Raw genomic sequence first — 18,994 nt, forward strand, 5'->3', positions numbered from 1 at the left:
CAGTTGAAGGAAATTTCCTGAATCCGTATTGATCACTATTTAGTAATCTGTTGCTTGTCGTAAACCTGTATAACATATCATAAATAAGTTGTTCTAATGTCTTTAAAAGGCATGGGAGTATAAAATAACCAATAATTGTTGAATAAGTTTGCATAATGTATCTAGATTGCTATTACAATAGCACCCGCTACGGTGATCGTGCCTTCGCCGTATGTGCTCCTAGGCTTTGGAATGCTCTCCCGGTCTACGTTCGTGACTCTCCAACAATTTCCACATTTAAGATTAGGTTGAAAACATACCTTTTTAATCAGTAATCTGTTTTGTTATTCCATGTATTTTTCATGCATTTTCCTTAATTTTTTGTAGTCTTTAAGTGTATATTATTCTGTATTCTGTTACTTGCAATTTTTGACTATGTATCCAGCGCTTAGAAACAACGCGTATTAAGCGCTTTATAAATGTTGATTATTATTTATTATTATTTTACTTCTGATATCAAGGAGGTAAAACTAGCAGAAAATTATAAGTTCAAAATAAAAACAAGGGTTTTGACTATACATGTACCTCCAATGATATGATTAAACAGATAAGTGTTCATTTCGTCTTGTCCAGATGAATTTCGAGATACACACTTTCGTTTATTCCTTCGGGAGTGTTAAGCCGTTTGGCTCATCGCAATTATTTGTTTAATGATCATTATCAGATATTGGTTGTTTAGATCATAAGGAATACGGAAAAGTAATGTCCGTTTTTATTTAAGAGGCTAGAAAATATGACCATGTTTATCCTTTGTTCACGGGATACATGTCAAAAAAAAAGATTGACGCGTGATAAATGAATGTTTTGTTTTGTAGTCCATAATGAATAACTTGACACCTTCTTCTTCTTAAGTTATTCCAGTCTGGTGAGCTATACACAGAATAGTGTGCAGGTTAGTACACGCAGACAATGTACACATAAAGGGTGACCAGACAATGGTGGTAAAGACAAGGGGGTTACAAGTAAAAGTTTGGACAATGAGACCATAAGTACATATACGTAGTGACGTATTTCAGTCAGGTATTGAAAAGGGTGATCTTATGAAAGTCTCGAATGTCAGGCTTGATCCGTCCTTGGACTCTCAACAAGAGGAGTCTAGCAATAGGTACTGACTTTCTGTAGGAAGAGGTCTATCCAGAACATCTCTTACTTCAGCTGGAAAATTGGAGAGAGCTTTACCCTTTTCCTCGGAATACGTCTCACACTCTCCATATATTATATGTTCCATAGTTTCATCTCCAGATCTACATGCTGTACACCACGTAAACCTTTGTGATCTACAGAGTCTACTTCTGGTGAGGTAGGTGTGGGAGAAAAGTTGTGCCCTGATGGTGACTACTTGTCTCAGCGTTTGGAGGATCAATCGTAGAAGGGTAAGGGTTCTGGATGTGGGCTGGGCATACTCCGACAAACAGAGATAGAGAAGACCGTTCATTAATCTGCAGACTGGTGGCAGTGCGAGTTGAAGAGAAGTTGACTTATTGTGAGAGGATGGCACTGGACTAGAGTGATCATTAGAGACTTATCGTTTTCTGCGACGAGCTATGTGGACATACAAGATATAAAAAAAAACACACACACACACAAATAATATGTAATCAGATCGTAACATATATAGCCTCTTTCGTCGACAAGAGTACATTCAAGGTCAGAAATATGATTGATATTGACGGGAAAGACCGTCTCTTTTCCCCTGTTGATGTAGCATTTCATCTTTACCTATGTTGTTTTTACATCTGCCATCTTTACCTCTGCAATCTTTAACCTCTGTCATTTTTTTACCTTTCTCTCCCAATTGTTTCTTTACTGCTACCTTTGTCCTTTTTCGTGTCAACCTTGTCAATAAACTTGCTTTTTCTTTACCAAGGACCTTCATGCCCTTACACTTCTTTTATATTTACGTCAAAATATTAAATCATGTCTCTCCGTCTATGCGCCATCTTCCCCTTTTCAGATATGACTTGTTTAAATAACTAATCAGGAACGGTTTGAAAGGGGGGGGGGGCTGAGCCAAAAGTGGGGGGGGGGAGTTTACTATGTAAAAAAATGGCAATCAGCCGGTCATTTTTACGTTTTTGTACATATTTTTTCAAGGAAAAATGTGGGTGGGGGGGGGGGCGAAGCCCACCTAGCTCCCCCCCCCCCCCCCGTTCTGCGGTCCCTGCTAATGTAACACTTCAATCAAAATGTCAAATGGAATGGTCATTTCTTTTCCCATGCCTTTCCTTTTCTCGTATTTTTAAAGCATTATTTTGGCATTCATTTGAATACACATCACTTTTATTTGACATTCAAATCATAACAATAAAGGCAAACCAAAGAAGACCAAAGATTATCTGAATAAACAAAACATACACGATTGACCTAAATTTATGACAGACTGCATTAACAAAGTGGCATTTATAATATAATTTATAATTATTTGCACGAATCGAAAATACATATTTATATAAAAAATGAAACTATATTGTCGAAGCGCTATAGGTAAAAAAGTGATCTAAAGCACTTCAGAGAGAATTTGAAAAAAAAAATTACCAATGGAAATATGAACATCTTTTATCCCATTTCAATGTGATGAATTAAAAAAGAGCTCTTCACAAAAGATTAATGATCATGCGTATTCGTAATAACGAGTTTGTTCCTAATCTCTATACTACCTGTTTATGACCACTGACATGTCAATAGATCGAGAGGTATCAGCATGACTTTAATGTATCGATTGAAATAAGCTACAATATGACTTCCTTACCCACAAAAGAAGCTAGAAATGTAAAAAAAAAATAAAAAGAAAGAAAGAAATCGACATGAGAGAGGGCATTTTAAAAAGTTGGATATATCGATATTTTGCAGCAATATACGAGGACAAGGCCATAATTCCATTCAGAACAAAATCAGGCAGTACAACCCTGAAAGAGTCTTAATGTAATTTGTGGATCAATAGCAAGACGCAATTCTTTTGTGATGTTCAGGCAAAGACTATTCATTCCTCGAAAATCCAGAAGGCGGCGATAATAATAAAAATCAGAGCTGAACACCGTCAGTTTCTAGCCAGTATAAAGGACTTTGGTAACTTGAAATGTTACAGATGGCTACAAATGTCATCTGACATACAAAAGCATATGAACGGGTTCTTTCGCAACATCTTCTTCAATCTTTGTTTAGCAATGAATGAAGCATCTGAGTGAACAGATTGGATACACAAAACATGGATGTAGGTGTTTGAAAAAATGATTCGAGTCAATTCATGAGACGATCATCCACATCAGATACTGCTTTCCAACTGTAGAGAATCTCACCGGATCTTCTCGAAATGTGTACGTCATCGTGGTCTGCGTGATTCGAAGCATTAAACCATTAATGTTCTTAGCTGAAATAAGGCAAATCATTTATTCAAAAGGGGACGTTTCTCGGTAACTTGCTCTTGCGGAAAATTGAGTCTTGCAGTTCTCCAGGAACGGAGGGATTCAACAAAGAAGAAGAAGGTTGCCAAAGACCGATACCATCACAAGATTTATACATTATACCAGTACACCGGATATCCGCAGATATTTCGAAACGTCTTAAAAGAAATTTATGCGAACAGGTCCGAAGAATGAGACTCTTCATATACATATGTATCTGAAATAACGCCAGTCAGTCATTCATTTATATTTGTTAGTCTGAGATACAAACGCTGAAATCTAAATCAACGACTGTCTACTGAATATCAACGGATGAAGATGGAATATTATACCCTTTTTAATCAAACAAGATTTCTACTTTACGATTATCCGGGAAAGAATATCTTTTACTTTAGCTTTTGCCTTCCGATGATTCTCATCCTCTTCATTGGTAACGTAATCGTCATAGCAACGGTTTTTACTTACAACAGTTTAAAGAAACCAACTTACTTGATCCTAACAAGTCTCGCTGTAACCGATCTCCTCACAAGCGTGATCGCGATACCCATGGAGATATACCGTCGGACAAATGTGAACGATATCACTTGCTCGGCGCGATGGGAGGTCTATTTATTGGGAATGACGTACATCTGTGGGTTTGACTCGATGCTTCACATGGTAATGGTCACGTTTGATCGCTATGTCGCCGTAGTGAAGCCGCTCCGATACAACGCATTGGTGACAAAGGAACGCATAGCAATCGCAGTGGTGATTGGATGGATAATATCCGTCTTCTCGGTTATCGGTCAGGCTGTAATCTATCATAGCAAGGAAACGGTCCCATCGGCTATCTGTGTTGGAATCCGATACGATCCGGATATTTACTCGATTTTGTTGGACCTTACCATATTCGTAATGACTACAACATCGGGCATGACCATGATTATCTTAAACGCAGTCATCCTGAGGACTGCGATCAGACAGCTTCGACGGATCGCCGACGTTGAACGTGCTTTGGACAACGCAACCGGTGGCTCGGAAAGCCGGGAGGAAGCGGCTAGAAAGATGAAAGCGTGCAAGGTGATTATCTGCGTAGTGACCGCGTTCATTATCTGTCATACACCAATCGGGATCATGCATCTTTGTTTCGCCGTTTCAGACAGCGTTTTACTGAACGGAGTTATGAATGAAATATCATTTGTTTTGTATCTGATCAGTTCGGCGGTCAACCCACTCATTTATTGCCTCGTTGATCGCGTTTTCAGGGAATGCGCATGGCGCATGCTCAGTTCACGTGCCGTCAGATTGTATCAAAGAGACAACGGTCAGACATCGGATGGTGTTGTTAGCCTTGCCTAACAGAGATGGCTGAACTCGACGCTTGTTCCTGTTTCATTGTAGCGATGAACTTGTTTTAAAAATTGGAGTATATTTAAATGACGCTGCATTTCGAATATGGTGATCCTAGGCTCCCTCTCCCCAGTCGTTTCTGGTCGTATGTTATCTTTTTGCCACAGATTGCTGCAACCGCTATATCTGTGGCACAATTAACTGACGGAAAAATATTGAATATCCCGTCTGTTATTAAAACTAGACCTCCGGAACCAGGTCCGGCAACAGACTTTGAAGCGCAGGGGCTGCGGTCCAGTAATAGACCAACTGTGGCCTACGGGTAAAGGCCCAGTCTCATTGGTTATCAAAACTAGACCTCCGAAACCAGATCCGGCAACAGAGGCATAGGATCAGTGGTCCAGTAATAGACCAATTATGGTCTACGGGAACCGGCCAGTCTGTTATCAAAACTAGACCTCCGAAACCAGATCCGGCAACAGAGGCTTAGGATCAGTGGTCCAGTAATAGACCAATTATGGCCTATGGGTACCAGCCCAGTTGTAGACCTTGGTCTATACAGTCAATTAAAATGGGAGATAATTTGTTTGTATATACAATCTTGTATCCTAAATACCTAAATACACACCGATTATTCGCTATGCCGCGGAAGTGTGTACAAAAACGTGAAAAAAATGGTCAGCCCCCCCCCCCCCCTTTGAAAACCGCTCAGCGGCCCCTGTAATAAGCAAAAAGTATTACCAGAACAGTTATTATTCAGTTATTATTTTTCACCTTTATGGTATTAACAATCAGTATGTGTAGGACTACCCATTAAAATTGTAATTATTTCACCAGTAGACATTTTGTGATAGATATTCATAAAATTCTCCTTGCCCTACATATTGCAGGTCTACTGATCTCATTTCAACTATCCTGATCAAACCGAGAAACGTCTGCTGTTCACTGGGGAAAGACTGTTCGGGTGAAGTACCCCAAAAGCGACAATGCTAACTGCAGCTCTACATTACAACGAATTCTTTTGTTTCTCAAAAAGTCTGGTGTCAGACTTATGTAGGTCCTATCACTCCTATGCTATCTCTAATTACATCTCAATTTCTGACTTTCATGTAGGTCTACCTGAAAAGCTTTAGTGGAACCAAAAGCTTCAGTCCCTGCGCCATCGGCTGTTCCATTGAACTACGTTGGCTATCCTTACTGGGGATGGTGGGCAAATTACAGATTTAACAGATCCAAATAAATTATTTAGATAGCTGCCTTGCAGACGAAGGGGGCAGCGATAGTATCACACGGCACGTCGTGCCAAAGCTTCACCGGGTCACCTTCGGCACCCCAGAAAGACACGCAGTTTTCGATTCCTCCAATATTGTCGGGCTGCGTTGGTCCCCACAAGTCGTAATCATCCGGTGACCCGTCGGTCCAAACGAAGGGTTGTTCCAGAGGCGCATTCGTCGGTTTATGATATCCAATCCATAAGAAAGCACCAATGTATTCCTCCTGTTAAGCCAACAACCAAAGTGATAGCAATTAAATACATGATAATAATAAAAAAAAATCCTCTTCATGCAGCATTTTCACCAAGTGGTGTCATTTGTGTGTGGGTGTGCTCCCAAATTATGGCCATCGTTAAGAAATAAATGAACCAAGGACAGGGGGGGGGGGTGAAAGATCAACAGTAATTAGGAAGAAAAGAAAGTCTCACAAATTTTTATCAAGAAAATCAATGACGACACATTTGATTAATATCACTCTACTATTATATCAAAATATCATGATGCCGCCCCTGGTTCATCTTTCCGTAACCTTCAATTAAAAATGTTAACCAGATACTTATACTTACCAAGCTCACCCATAAGTCATAGACGAACGCATTCTCAGCGGCACTGTGTATTGAGACCAAATCGGCTTCCAAACCCGCAATCGTCCGACACGTCCACAAGGCGGTGGCAAAATTGACTGGATCCCGGAAATAGGCATAGCACCACCCGTCATAGTACGACCAGGATTCGGCGCAAGACTTCGTCGGAGTTGTGGGTGTCAATGGATTTGTTGATGTTGATATAGTTGATAAGGTTGTTGGTGTTCCTGAAGCTGTTGAGGACGTCGCTGAAGATGACGCGATTGATGTAAATGATGAAAGCGCCGACGTTTTTGTTGTAAGGGTCGGTTGTGTTGTTGTAGTTAATGAAGTATGAGTTGCGGCTGTTGATGTTAATGCTGACATGGTTAATAAGGGTGCAGATATTGATGTATTTCCTGATGATGGTGTTGACGGCGTTGTCGAGACTGATGTGATTTTTTTAGATGATTGGATTGTTTTAGTTAATGAGAGGCTCTTAGGACTTGATGGGGATGGCAGAGTGGTTAGAGTTGATGAGGCTTGGGTTGGAGATGCTGAGATCGTTGAAGTGGTATCAGCTCCTATTGATAATAAAAATACAAATGAGAATCGTATCACAGTCTTTGTACCAGTCGGAGGCAAAAAGTACACTGCAAAAATTCTGGGGTTGATTTAACACCAGCCCGGAGTATGTCCACACCCGAGAAGTGTTAAACAACACCAGTTTTCGTTTTGGCCTAACACCAGATAGGTGTTTGTACAACACCAATTAGTATTAAAACAGCATCGGTTTGAATTCAAACTGGCGTTGCCTTCAATACATCTCTGGTGTGGACAAATATAGATTCCGGGCTTGTGTTCAACACCGGAGATTTTGCCTTGTACATGTAGATGATTTGTGATCAAGAGGGCATACTTTCATCGGCTTTCTCACTTGGATAGAGGATCAATCAAAATAGCTCCGAGATATCGAGTCAGACTGGATTATGTTCGCTCACGAACGACGGCAGAAAAGAGGTTCAGCATCAGTAGTCTGTCAGCTATATTTGCCTTACCCTCTGCCGAGTAAAATATTGTACTATCACTCCATTTCGATTACTGAGGTAATTGAGATGAGGGTCCTTTTTATTCTTTTCAAATGCCTTTTCGCTGACGTTCTAATTATTTTGTTCTTACTTTTATTCCACAGTATCCTCTATAACATTCAAATAATCAGCCGACAATTCAATGCTGTAATGAGATGAAAAGCTACGTTTAAAACGGTGAAAGGTTACATCTATATTTATGAATAAAAAATCAAATCAGACGTGTATAATAGCAGAGGCTCTCTTTGAAAGATTAAATCATAATTTAGGGAGCAACAGCAAGTAAACGAATATTCTATATACATCACTCTATGACTGATGGCTGCATCATGATTACAATTGTTTCAAAGTGCCATCAACTTGTCGAATTTTTCATATTTCCATCTCGCCAACTCGACATAAGTATTAACATGGCAATATAGGGCTTACTACAATCTTTTGTATGTCGACTCGGCGGGGTAAATTATTTTGCCGTCTTAGAAGGTTTGTAAAAATGGATAGGCCCACTGCTTATTAGAGCCGAGGGATTTATGTATACCATGTATAACCGGTGTGTTGGCTCAGTTAGTAGAGCGTCCGTCTCACAACCGGGAGGTCGGGGGTTCAAACCCCGGCCGCGTCAGACCAAAAGACGTTAAAACTGGGAGTTGCTGCTACCATGTTTGGCGTTCAACGATTCAGTCGAAAGAGCCTCGTCGATCTGGCGCTGCACAGTGGCTGCCAGGCCCACGATCAATTGGGCATAGCAAATTTTCGGCGTACTTCATTTCATGTCTATTTTGAAAAATAAACAATGGATTTATCAGTTTTTTATCATAATAAAAAGGAAAGTATACCTGGAAGAAGGCATACAAACGTTGCAGAACGAACGTTCATTCTCAACACATTCATAACAGGAGCAGCGGGTACTGGTAGCAAAGTGATGACGTCACCATTGGCCGATGTTATGGAACCGCACGTGGCTCGGCAGGAGTTCGGCACCACTTCGGCAACTGTCATGACTGTAAAGGAAATAATGCATAGCCAATATTGTGATGTTAACCGGAGTAAACGTAGACCATATCAGTTATTTTACTCCGATTTCTAAAGTTACCACTTACATGACATTAGAGAAATTTTACAGGCCAAATGACGCACTATTGTAAGTTATAATTTGTCCCTCAGATGATCCTCCTTAATATGATTAAAGTGACTTGAATTACATACTTAATATTCATGTGTCCCAGGACACGTTTTTACATGACATGACACAAACATTTGTGATGCACATAGGTATGTCATTGTTGACATTTTGATCATTTCACACGCAACATTTGTATCATGTCTTACGTAACTATGTCAAATTACACAATATTGCTGTTGTATACGTCGCTCGTTCGACTCTCTTGTGTGTGCCAATTGACTCAGATTAGCGAGTCGTTTTGACTCTCACTTCATTTACAAGGGGCCATCCAGGAGACAAGTGAGCGATGAACCTCGAAAAATTATTTGGTTCGAGTTAAATGGATGTTATTGAAACGCCTTATTTATTGTTACGTTACCTCTTAAACAGTGCTTAAAAATATTTTGGATGTAGGCCTGATTATTAAACCTCATGCGGTCATCTATGACATAATAGGTTTGTTTTGATTTCCGTTTCACAGTTGTACATATTAAACATAACATAACAAAGTAAAAATATAACATAATAGCGTATATTATAAAAAAATATATAGATTTAAGCAACGCAATTAAAAAATAAAATTTCCTCAGAGATTTTTGCTATTTAAAAGGAAAAACGGAAGGACTTTCCAAAACGCAAAGCTTGTACATAGACAACCCCTCACTTAGATTCATTGCATAGATCAAGGTCGTATAACGTCTAGGTATTAATTATATGGTTGAAAGAAATTTATGTGAAGTTAAATCATAATTGAATTATGCTGTTTATTTATGAGACACCAATGATTACCCTGGTTGTAAGAAATAAACCAAATTATGAGAGCAACCAAATTTTGTTTCATCATCCGAATAGCGCCAGTAGTATAGGTGTACCTATAACGTCATAACTAATCCCTATTGTTCTGAACAATAGAAATATGAATTATGATATGCTCCTATTGTTCTAAACAATATCATAAAATATTAATCCTCTTATAGAAATATGAAATCGATAAATATGAAATATGAAGTATGGATCATAGAAATGTGAATTATGGAAATATGAAATATGATATCAGAAACAATAGAAATACGAATTATGGAAATATGGATGACGTCAGAGAGAACAATAAAATATAGAAATATGGAAACATGAATGATACAAATATGAAATATGATATCATAAAACAATATAAATATGAATTACAAAATCATATTTAAGTTGCATAGATTGCCAATCCGTCATTCTGTCATCCCATAATTTCTTTTTTTTCCTCGATCAGTTTATTCATTTCCTCCTGTTCATTTTCTTCAGTTGTTCATTTTTACATTTGTTCCTTTTCTTCATTTTGTTCATTTTCGACAACTATTCCGTCATTTCGTAATATTGTCATGTCACCGTTCAGTCATACCGCCATTTCGCCAAACCAACATATCGACCATAACGTCATACCATCATTCGTCATTCCATCATTCCGTCTTCCCATCATTTCGTTATTTAACCATTCCGTCATACCATCATTCCGCCATCTCATCATTCCGTCATGCCTTCATTTTGTCAACCGCTATTTCACCATCCCGTCATATCGTCATCTCGTCATAACATTTCGGCCATAACGTCACACCATCATTCGTCATTCCCTCATCCAACCATTCCGTCACGCCGTCAATTCGTCATATTGCAATTTTGCCATCCTATCATTCCGTCATTTCACCATCCCGTCATTCTGTCATTTTTCTATCCTGTCATACCGTTTAACACTTTGGTCTATTAACAATTCTGTATACGGCGTCAGCGGAGGAGTAGACGTAAACACGCGCCGTTCGATATAAAAATTGACATTTACAGGTAGAAACGCAATAAAAGGCAAAAGTTCTGTTTCCAGCCCATCATTTGCAAGTTTGAATTCGGTGGGCCAGCATGAATACTCGCGATACAGTAAAGCGATACGGTTGTTCAATGTGTGATAGGTCGTACAGTCGAAACTACGACTTGAAGAGGCATCAAAGAGATGTACACCTTGAAATGAAAGATAGTGGAAATGTGACTGAAAATGATTACAATGAAGATTCAGCATTGTTGGAGAAAGCTATGATGAAAACACTGACACGAGTGATTCTGATACACAGAAAGGAGAAGATGAATCTACAGAGATCCCTGACAAAGATGAACCAGCAGACAACCTGGCGTATCAAGAATGGTACGAGGAGGCGATGGCAGCTAACGAACAACTGAGGGATGAAAAGTACGATAAATATATATCCAAGGGCATGCGTGATGAAGAAGCTAAAGAAAAGGCTCACGTGAAAGTACTGTGGGCTATCAAACGCATCTTTTTCGACCGCTACTCCAGTTTCTTAAGGCACAACTTATTTCTTGAAGAAGACCAAACCAATCAAGAAATCATTTCCGATGTCAACGAAAAAGTAGAGAAAGGTATGAATGTCCAGAAAGCAATTCAAAGAGTCCTCGCCAGACATGGGACAAAATTCGATGGACTGTTCCAGTATCAACCTGAAGAGAATGATGATGGTGACGAAGATATGGAAGGAACTGAAGCGAGCGATAACTGAGACCAGGGCATAGAGACAGTCAAATAACGTGTTACTGTACAAGATCCACTTATTAATCATAAATCCTGGTGATAAATGCAATTTGTTTTAATTATATTTCAAAATACATAACAGATTACAGTATTTCCGACCCATGACCTAAAGAATTATGTTATACAGATAATATAATGAAAAAGTAACACCCTTTACGTGTCGAAAAGGGCATACTGTCTTCATCCTCGGACAGACGGTCAGATTCTTTTTCAGACATTTTACTTTTTTTATTACCCTTCCCCCCCTTTTTAACCACCACCCCCCGTTTTTCTTTTCAAGGGCTTGTTTTCTTCAGGCGTTTTCACAAACTCATCTCCCGAATCGTCGGTAGAGCTAAAATAATTGACCCGTGGTGGTGGTACAGCTTGGGGATCGGTGGCATAGCTTGTACCGGGAGCAGAGCTGTTATTGTTTGATTTATCGCCGCGCACGTCTCTATCAGAATTACGTTCACCTACCTGATTGTCTGGCGTGTTCCTCTCTTTCACACCCTGAATTGCGTTGACGGTTGTGTCCACCGTCTTTTCCGCTTGAGAATTCGAGAATTCGTGAAATTGTAAAAGGTATCTAAAAGATACGGTATGGTTACGATTTGTCGTAAAATGATCAATCCCCCACATTTTCTACCGTCTTTAAAAATTCCTCATACGTATGCTGTCACTCAATGAACTTGGTTTAGTTTTCATTGGTCAAGATAGTTCTGACGTGCATTGTCCGACAAAAAGGGTGGGTGTATCTCTTCCCCGGACGTGTGCGCTCTTGCATGAGCCCTCTCTGTAGAATGACAAGTTCTAAATATGAATATGATGGATTTTTTTTTGTTCTCGGTGTCCATTGTTTTTTTTTTGTTCTTCAACAAAGTCCATCAATCTTGGCTTGGTGCTGTAAAATTCCTGCCAATCAACATCGGTTAGGACCATTCCACTGTCACTCATATCGTAAAGTCCAGTATCCAATGAAAATGGTGCTAAACGTATTGACGTACTGTTGTACGCCTGAAATACAATTCCTCGCACCTGAAAATGGCCCCTTTTACAGTTGACATGTCATACACGTTCCGGCAAAATGGGATTTTAGAAAAAAAACACAGACCGAGTTATTCATATCATGATTAACTCTTCATATGTAATACCACTGTGTGTTGCATTATTTTAGGGTCTCATTCACATTCGTGCCACGAGTCACAGAGTCCTAACAATAAACCTGGCAATGGTATTGTTTGCGAGGAGGGTTTTATTGATTTTATCCTCTCCTTTTTCAATGAACTTCCTGGATGTAATCAGGATGTATTGATTTTTGGGGAAAACTCAACGATTTTGTAATTTGTAAACTGCGATAATCCGTTGAACGCTAAACTAATGTCGCACGCGCGATCGCTCGATCGGCACACCTGTACGTATACAAACACGCCAGGCTATACATTGTAGCTAGGCACGCTCCAAGGCATGCAATTGTTCGAAAAACAATGGGACAGGGGACGTCTATGGGAAATGTGTGGTTGTGCAAAAATGCGAACGAAACACGCCTACGGATGTGCAATAATGCGAATGTAACGCATGAAGAGTTAAAAGTTCCATTTTGTATTTCAAAAATTCCTCAAATTCAGCCTGCTCTATGATGATAGAATGCCATTGTAAGGTGACCATTCCATCTTCTTTATCAAATTGACGAAAATGGGCAAATGAAAACCCTTGGTACACCATCAGGCTGAAAACCTTCATATGTTGATTGTTGTCGCAAAGCGTGTGGTGGTGTTCTTGCGGGGTATTGTTGCGATAAAAATGTTTCGAGGATCGAGGCCTTTTCCAACCTTGATGATTTTTGTTTCCTCCGATTCCATGTTCGTTTTATCAACAATGTTTCGTCTTCGGAAACCAAATTACGACTGAGTAAAACTTTTAACATTTAAAACATTGATATGGTTTGAGACCCACGCATCATATGGCAGGATTAAAAAGACTCCTTTACCCATTCATCGTTATTTATGACCAGTTCTTCGCAAAAAAAGTTTAACCACCCTGATCTTAATACGGTTTCACAATGACCGTCATTAAGAACTATTGTCATCAATATAATAAAAACAGTACCTGCCTTCGAAGAAGTCTATCAAACGAGAAAATAATGTCTGGTGACATGTCATTCAGGGAACATAAAATACAATAAAACAATTACCCTTTGTACCCCATATCCCTACTTGCAACATATCTTTAATTCTATTTTTTTACTTTTCATGATTGACACATGTAGATCACAAGCAGTACCCCCTTTTTTACAAATAATTTTTAGTTTAAAAATCCTCATAAATACACTCCACCTCTGTTCATATTTAATTTACCCATATGATTTAATTAGAATTTTATTAGAATCTCACATTTATCATTTTATTTTTTATTCTAGATATCAAAAGCTTTCATCGTTAAGGGTTTTTTCTATTATTTCCTTTAAAAAAAACAATTTCTTCTTTTGTTACTGATTTTATTTCATAAACTATTCGTTTATAGTAATATCATTTTAATTTTTATTTCGTATTATATACTTATCTTTATTTATTTTTCAGCTATATCATTTGTTTATTTTTATCCTATTTTTTGTCCCACATATTCATTACCAACTTAACTTCATCGCTCAAACAAGTTTTCATACCCTCTTTAACAACCACTCTATTCCTTTCTTTTCTCATCAAAATTCTTCAATTCATTTCACCACACGTTTACAACGCCAAATTTACTTTTTTTTCACAATTTTCTCACACACTCTTACTCTTTTCCCCCACTTAATTTCTATAACTTCTATCTCTCCTACATACATCAACGCATACTTTACCCGTTGTCAACACATACGCTCATTCATACACGCATAACCCGTTGGAGATTGGGTAATTTTGCTATGGAACATGTGTCCATATACTCCAAACACGCAATGGGGGCTTAGTCTCCAACAGGTTAACTTTTTTATGTAGGGTACTCATACAAGGTACATTGACGAATCGTACATAATATGTACAAGATCAGGTAAAAAAAATTATTTTCAAAATACCGCATTCAAATTTGTTGTGATCTGGTTCTTCTTATTTAAATGGTGTTCGTTATAGTTCAATTTTTCTCTGCTCTTCAGACCCGTCCGTTCTGTTCCTCTCCGACCAGTCCTGATCTGTTCCCTCTGTCCCGTTTTCTCTCTTCCAACCCGCTACAGTCTCCAGCCCAATCTGCTCCGGTCTCCGTCTCTCCTACATGTTTTTGCCCTTGTATATAGCAGCGTTGATCTTCTTCAACGACATCTGGATTTTTTTGAAGTCCATCTCCGTCAAGGTGATGCCTTTTTTGGTCGGCAGTGTTTGGCCTCCAAGCAGATAGAATTCTCTGATGTCCACATACACGCGGCCACCAAACTTTCGTACAGTCACATTTTTGGGTTTTATACCCTGGCATATGTTTATCTGGGCAATGTTAGCACCGGTCGGTGGTGTTGGTGGTGTTTTTACCGTTTTCGATGTCGCTGGATTTCCACCCGATTCCCTCCTCGCCTCCTCCACGAACTCATTGATAGCTTGTTGTGGTGGTGCCTCCGTCTTCCCTTCGAAGGCAAATCTTGCCTTTTTTTGCGTATGGGCCGCCGTCTTCTTCCATCGGCTGTGTGTCTGGGATGACTACGATCTCTTCCTGCTTTCTCTGGTACATGGTGATATTTACGTAAGTGATGCTGGCGTGGTGTATAAGATGAAATTCAAGGCGTGAATAAAATATATCAGTCCAATGTCGCTGCTTTTATGCTGGGTGTTACTTCCTGGTCACTCGTCATTGAACCTGTCACGTTAAAACATTCCTTTTGACCTCTGTTCAAAACAGCCATGGTGTCATCCGATGTTGCAATGTGTTTTTTTAACCCGTACGTCGATCAAATCCGCTCGCCCATTCATCTCTCCATCGTGACGACCAGAGCACCCATTCTTGCAACGCGTCCTTTGACCCGATAGTCGATTAAATCCACTCGCCCATTCATCCTTTCACCGACCCAGGCCCTTGCGAAGACAAACACTTCCTCCTATTGTTTCCATTGTACCATAGAAACGCCCGTCCTCGTTACGACTGTCTTGTTTCTTCGTATCCCATTGTACCCGTCTTTTATTCACCGACCCAGGCCCTTGCGAAGACAAACACTTCCTCCTTCTATTGTTTCCATTGTACCATAGAAACACCCGTCCTCGTTACGACTCCCTTGTTTCTTCGCATCCCATTGTACCCGTCTTATCGGATTTGACAACCACGGGCCTGTCAATCTTGTCTCTCCCCTGAAATCTCGACCTGGCACCCTAATCCATATTTTTTAAAATCCTGCTTTCGTCGTTCTGGATCCCCGTGCCCCACTTCGTTTCCATCGTCGTACGGTGTCATAATTACTAATCCATATTTCATGTTTTCATGTTCCCTGGTTGTCGCGTCCACGGTGACGTCATCCATCTTGCATGTTTGCATATTTTTTATGATTCTATTGTTTACCAATGTCATATTTCATATTTGCTCTTACTTCGTCTTTTTCATATTTCTCCGTCACGGTGTCGTCATCCATCATTCCATATCTTCATACTTCATTTTCTATTGTTTTATGATGTCATATTTCATAATTCATATTTCCATATTTCATATCCTTCTCCACTGTGTCGTTATCCATACTTCCATATTTCCATAATTCATATTTCTATTGTTTTAGGTCATAATCTATATTTTCATTTTTCATATTTTTTCCACTGTGTCGTCATCCATATTTCCATGTTTCCATAAGTCATATTTCTATTGTTTTTGGTCATAATCCATATTTTCAATTTTCATATTTCATTGTTCTCGTTGACGTCATCCATATTTCCATAATTCATATTTCTATTGTTTCTGATATCATATTTCATGTTTCCATAATTCACATTTCTATGACCCATACTTCATATTTATCGATTTCATATTTCTATAATAAGATTAATATTTTATGCTATTGTTTAGAACAATAGGATTATATCATAATTCATATTTCTATTGTTTAGAACAATAGGGATCAGTTATGACGTTATGGGTACACCTATATTACTAGCGCCACCTTTGTTCATTATGCTGATGTGAATAAAAATATTTTTACATCGAATTGTTTGAGTTGTACATTTATGGAATGATCTTCTCTGACCTTAAAGGGAAAGTTAACCCAACCAAAACAGTATAAATGAGGAAAAATCAGAATAGTTTAATACTGAAAGTGTTATCAAAATCAGTAAGATCTGTTATAAAGGAGGGGAATTACATGACATTTCTAAATTGCAATAAATAAAAAAAAACGGTCGGTGTACAAATGAAAGGACCAATGTCATTATCCACTCACTCTTCATTTTGTATTTTAATGTATAAAATATTTTAATTTGTCTTCATTATAATGTGAAAGAAAGTTTTATTTCTCCTTCAACATGATGATTCAAAGAAGAGTTTCTTAATGTCAAATCTTAAAAAGTTAATATCACATAATTCAATATTCAAAATTCTTAACTTTTTTGTATTTCCTTCTCAAATGTACATCAAACACAAACACAAATCAAATATAGTTACAGATCAGGTACATATTAATTGATAAATATTGTACAAATTGCATGATTTTAGGATTAAAAGTGCATGTATAAAATAATTTCAAATGTGTATGGAAGTGAGTGGCATCAGTAATAATCACTGTTTGTAGAGAATGGACCTCTTAGCAAATTCCAGACAAAAAAGAGAATAGACACTTACCAACGAATGCAATTATAACGACCAACGTTTCTCCAACGCATAGAGTACGAGCCATTCTTGCAGTAATCGTGCCTCCTTGTCGGATAATGCACGTAGACTCCAATGAGCACTTTCCTTGAATGTCTTCTTGAACTAGTTCATGAAAAACATATTCTGAAATAGTTAATGACAGTCTATCGAATGGAAAATGAATGAATATGCCTACGTAAAAAGGGCGAGGACACCTAATATGTGAAGACTTATAGGATATGTATTGCGATTTTGTAATACATCCCACGATATCTTCTAATTTATCCTGTTACCTTGCTCGTGTCGTTTCACCATCCTTAATTGTTCAATATGTACCATATTCACGTAGCCTTCGTATTAATATATTTTACAATTGCGATTTCTGTTTATTTTCTTTCATTATATATATATACTGAACGTAAAGTAGCAGAATCTATTACGATGTTCAAAGTAAAATCGGGTCATGTTTATTTTGTTGAAAACCGGGGAAAACAATATTAATACAAAAGCTCCGATAATATTTTCACGCAAAATAAGAGAGAATAAAATGGTGTTAATAAGAAATCTCTGTGTAATCATATAACTCCGCCGCACATATAAAATTTGAAGGATGTGGACATAATGAAAATAATAATAATAATGATGAAATATAATGAAGCTAGCCTCATGGATCTATCCATGGAGGATTATCTATTGTTGCTGGGGGTGCTGTGACAATGCTCAGCACCCCAGTAACAATAGAATAATCCTCCGTGGATAGGTCCATGGCTAGCCTGTGTAAAAAAAAATATTGTTCATTTTGACTGAGTGGAATTTGTGCAGAGCCCTTGTAAAAATTTGATCATTTTGTTTTGGAACCAAGTTAATTATCAAATTCAAATAAGGAATTGAAACATAATGTCCCGACCCATCATATAAGTCTTCCGGTAGCTTCTGATAACTCAACGGCAAAGAGAGTGAGAGAGGGAAAGAAAGAGATAATGGTGAAGAGAGGCAAACAGAGGGAATACTAAAATTTTACAAAAATTCTGATGAAAATTATTGTCCTTATTTCTATTGGTTGACTCTCGATCTATACTCCACTGACTTTGAATAATCATTTCATTAAAAATATTACTCAACTTTGTATTTTCGAAATTCAGGTAACTTCATGGATAACTCAATTGATATCAACGAAATGTATCACCGCCCGTTTGATAACATCATTTCAAATTGTAAGGTCAACGTAATACAATAATGATATATAGAAAGCAAATGAAAACGTGTCTAAGGTTTTTTCTGTATGATCAAAAGTATAGCAACAATATGCAGGAGTACAGCAACTATGCAGGAATATTATGATGCATGAGTTTATTTGTCCTGGGTTGGTGTAAAGGGCAGTGCACATACACTGATATACGTGTAATAAGGAAATAATTCAATGTGCTCTGCAGGAATGATTTAATTAGTTTTGACAAATTAATATGAACCGAGTACAAAGAGTTAAAAGCGCTTGTTGTTATGGTCTTGAGAGTGATGTAGAATGAACACTTTGTCCAGAGGTGTTTGAAAGATATCTTACGAACAACTCATACACTCTCGAGGTTGATCTTCAAGTAAACAGGTGTACCATGCAGGTCCTGTGCCAAATAAGAATTCTCATCACCTAAATAAATCCTTTGACCCAAGCTGACTTTTACGCAAGTCATCCTTTGATTCTGGGAAGAGAATTTGTCGAATTCTAAAAAAATATATTGATATGGTTTTATCCTGAAAGGAGTATCATCCAACACAACCACTTCCCGA

The 18,994-nt window shown here is 38.3% G+C and overlaps 3 protein-coding genes across 3 annotated transcripts; 1 reads left to right on the plus strand and 2 right to left on the minus strand.

Moving 5' to 3' along the window:
* Positions 1-3,739: 3,739 nt before the first annotated feature.
* Positions 3,740-5,486, plus strand: LOC121421491 (alpha-1A adrenergic receptor-like). The gene has a single exon (XM_041616221.1). It carries the CDS (start codon positions 3,753-3,755, stop codon positions 4,776-4,778), a length of 1,026 nt encoding a protein of 341 aa, XP_041472155.1. The 5' UTR covers positions 3,740-3,752; the 3' UTR covers positions 4,779-5,486.
* A 159-nt stretch (positions 5,487-5,645) lies between these two features.
* LOC121421736 (aggrecan core protein-like) lies at positions 5,646-8,696 on the minus strand. Its single transcript, XM_041616525.1, has 3 exons — positions 8,531-8,696; positions 6,610-7,190; positions 5,646-6,266 (listed from the first exon to the last, which is right to left on the minus strand). The coding sequence occupies exons 1-3, from the start codon at positions 8,691-8,693 to the stop codon at positions 6,015-6,017; spliced, it is 996 nt and encodes a 331-aa protein (XP_041472459.1). The 5' UTR covers positions 8,694-8,696; the 3' UTR covers positions 5,646-6,014.
* Positions 8,697-14,225: 5,529 nt separating this feature from the next.
* On the minus strand, positions 14,226-15,898 carry LOC121421840 (RNA polymerase II transcriptional coactivator KELP-like). The gene is made up of 2 exons (XM_041616641.1): positions 15,777-15,898; positions 14,226-15,070 (listed from the first exon to the last, which is right to left on the minus strand). Exons 1-2 carry the CDS (start codon positions 15,896-15,898, stop codon positions 14,668-14,670), a joined length of 525 nt encoding a protein of 174 aa, XP_041472575.1. The 3' UTR covers positions 14,226-14,667.
* Positions 15,899-18,994: the final 3,096 nt, after the last annotated feature.

Source organism: Lytechinus variegatus, chromosome 9 (genome assembly GCF_018143015.1).
Source record: "Lytechinus variegatus isolate NC3 chromosome 9, Lvar_3.0, whole genome shotgun sequence".
Taxonomy (NCBI): domain Eukaryota; kingdom Metazoa; phylum Echinodermata; class Echinoidea; order Temnopleuroida; family Toxopneustidae; genus Lytechinus; species Lytechinus variegatus.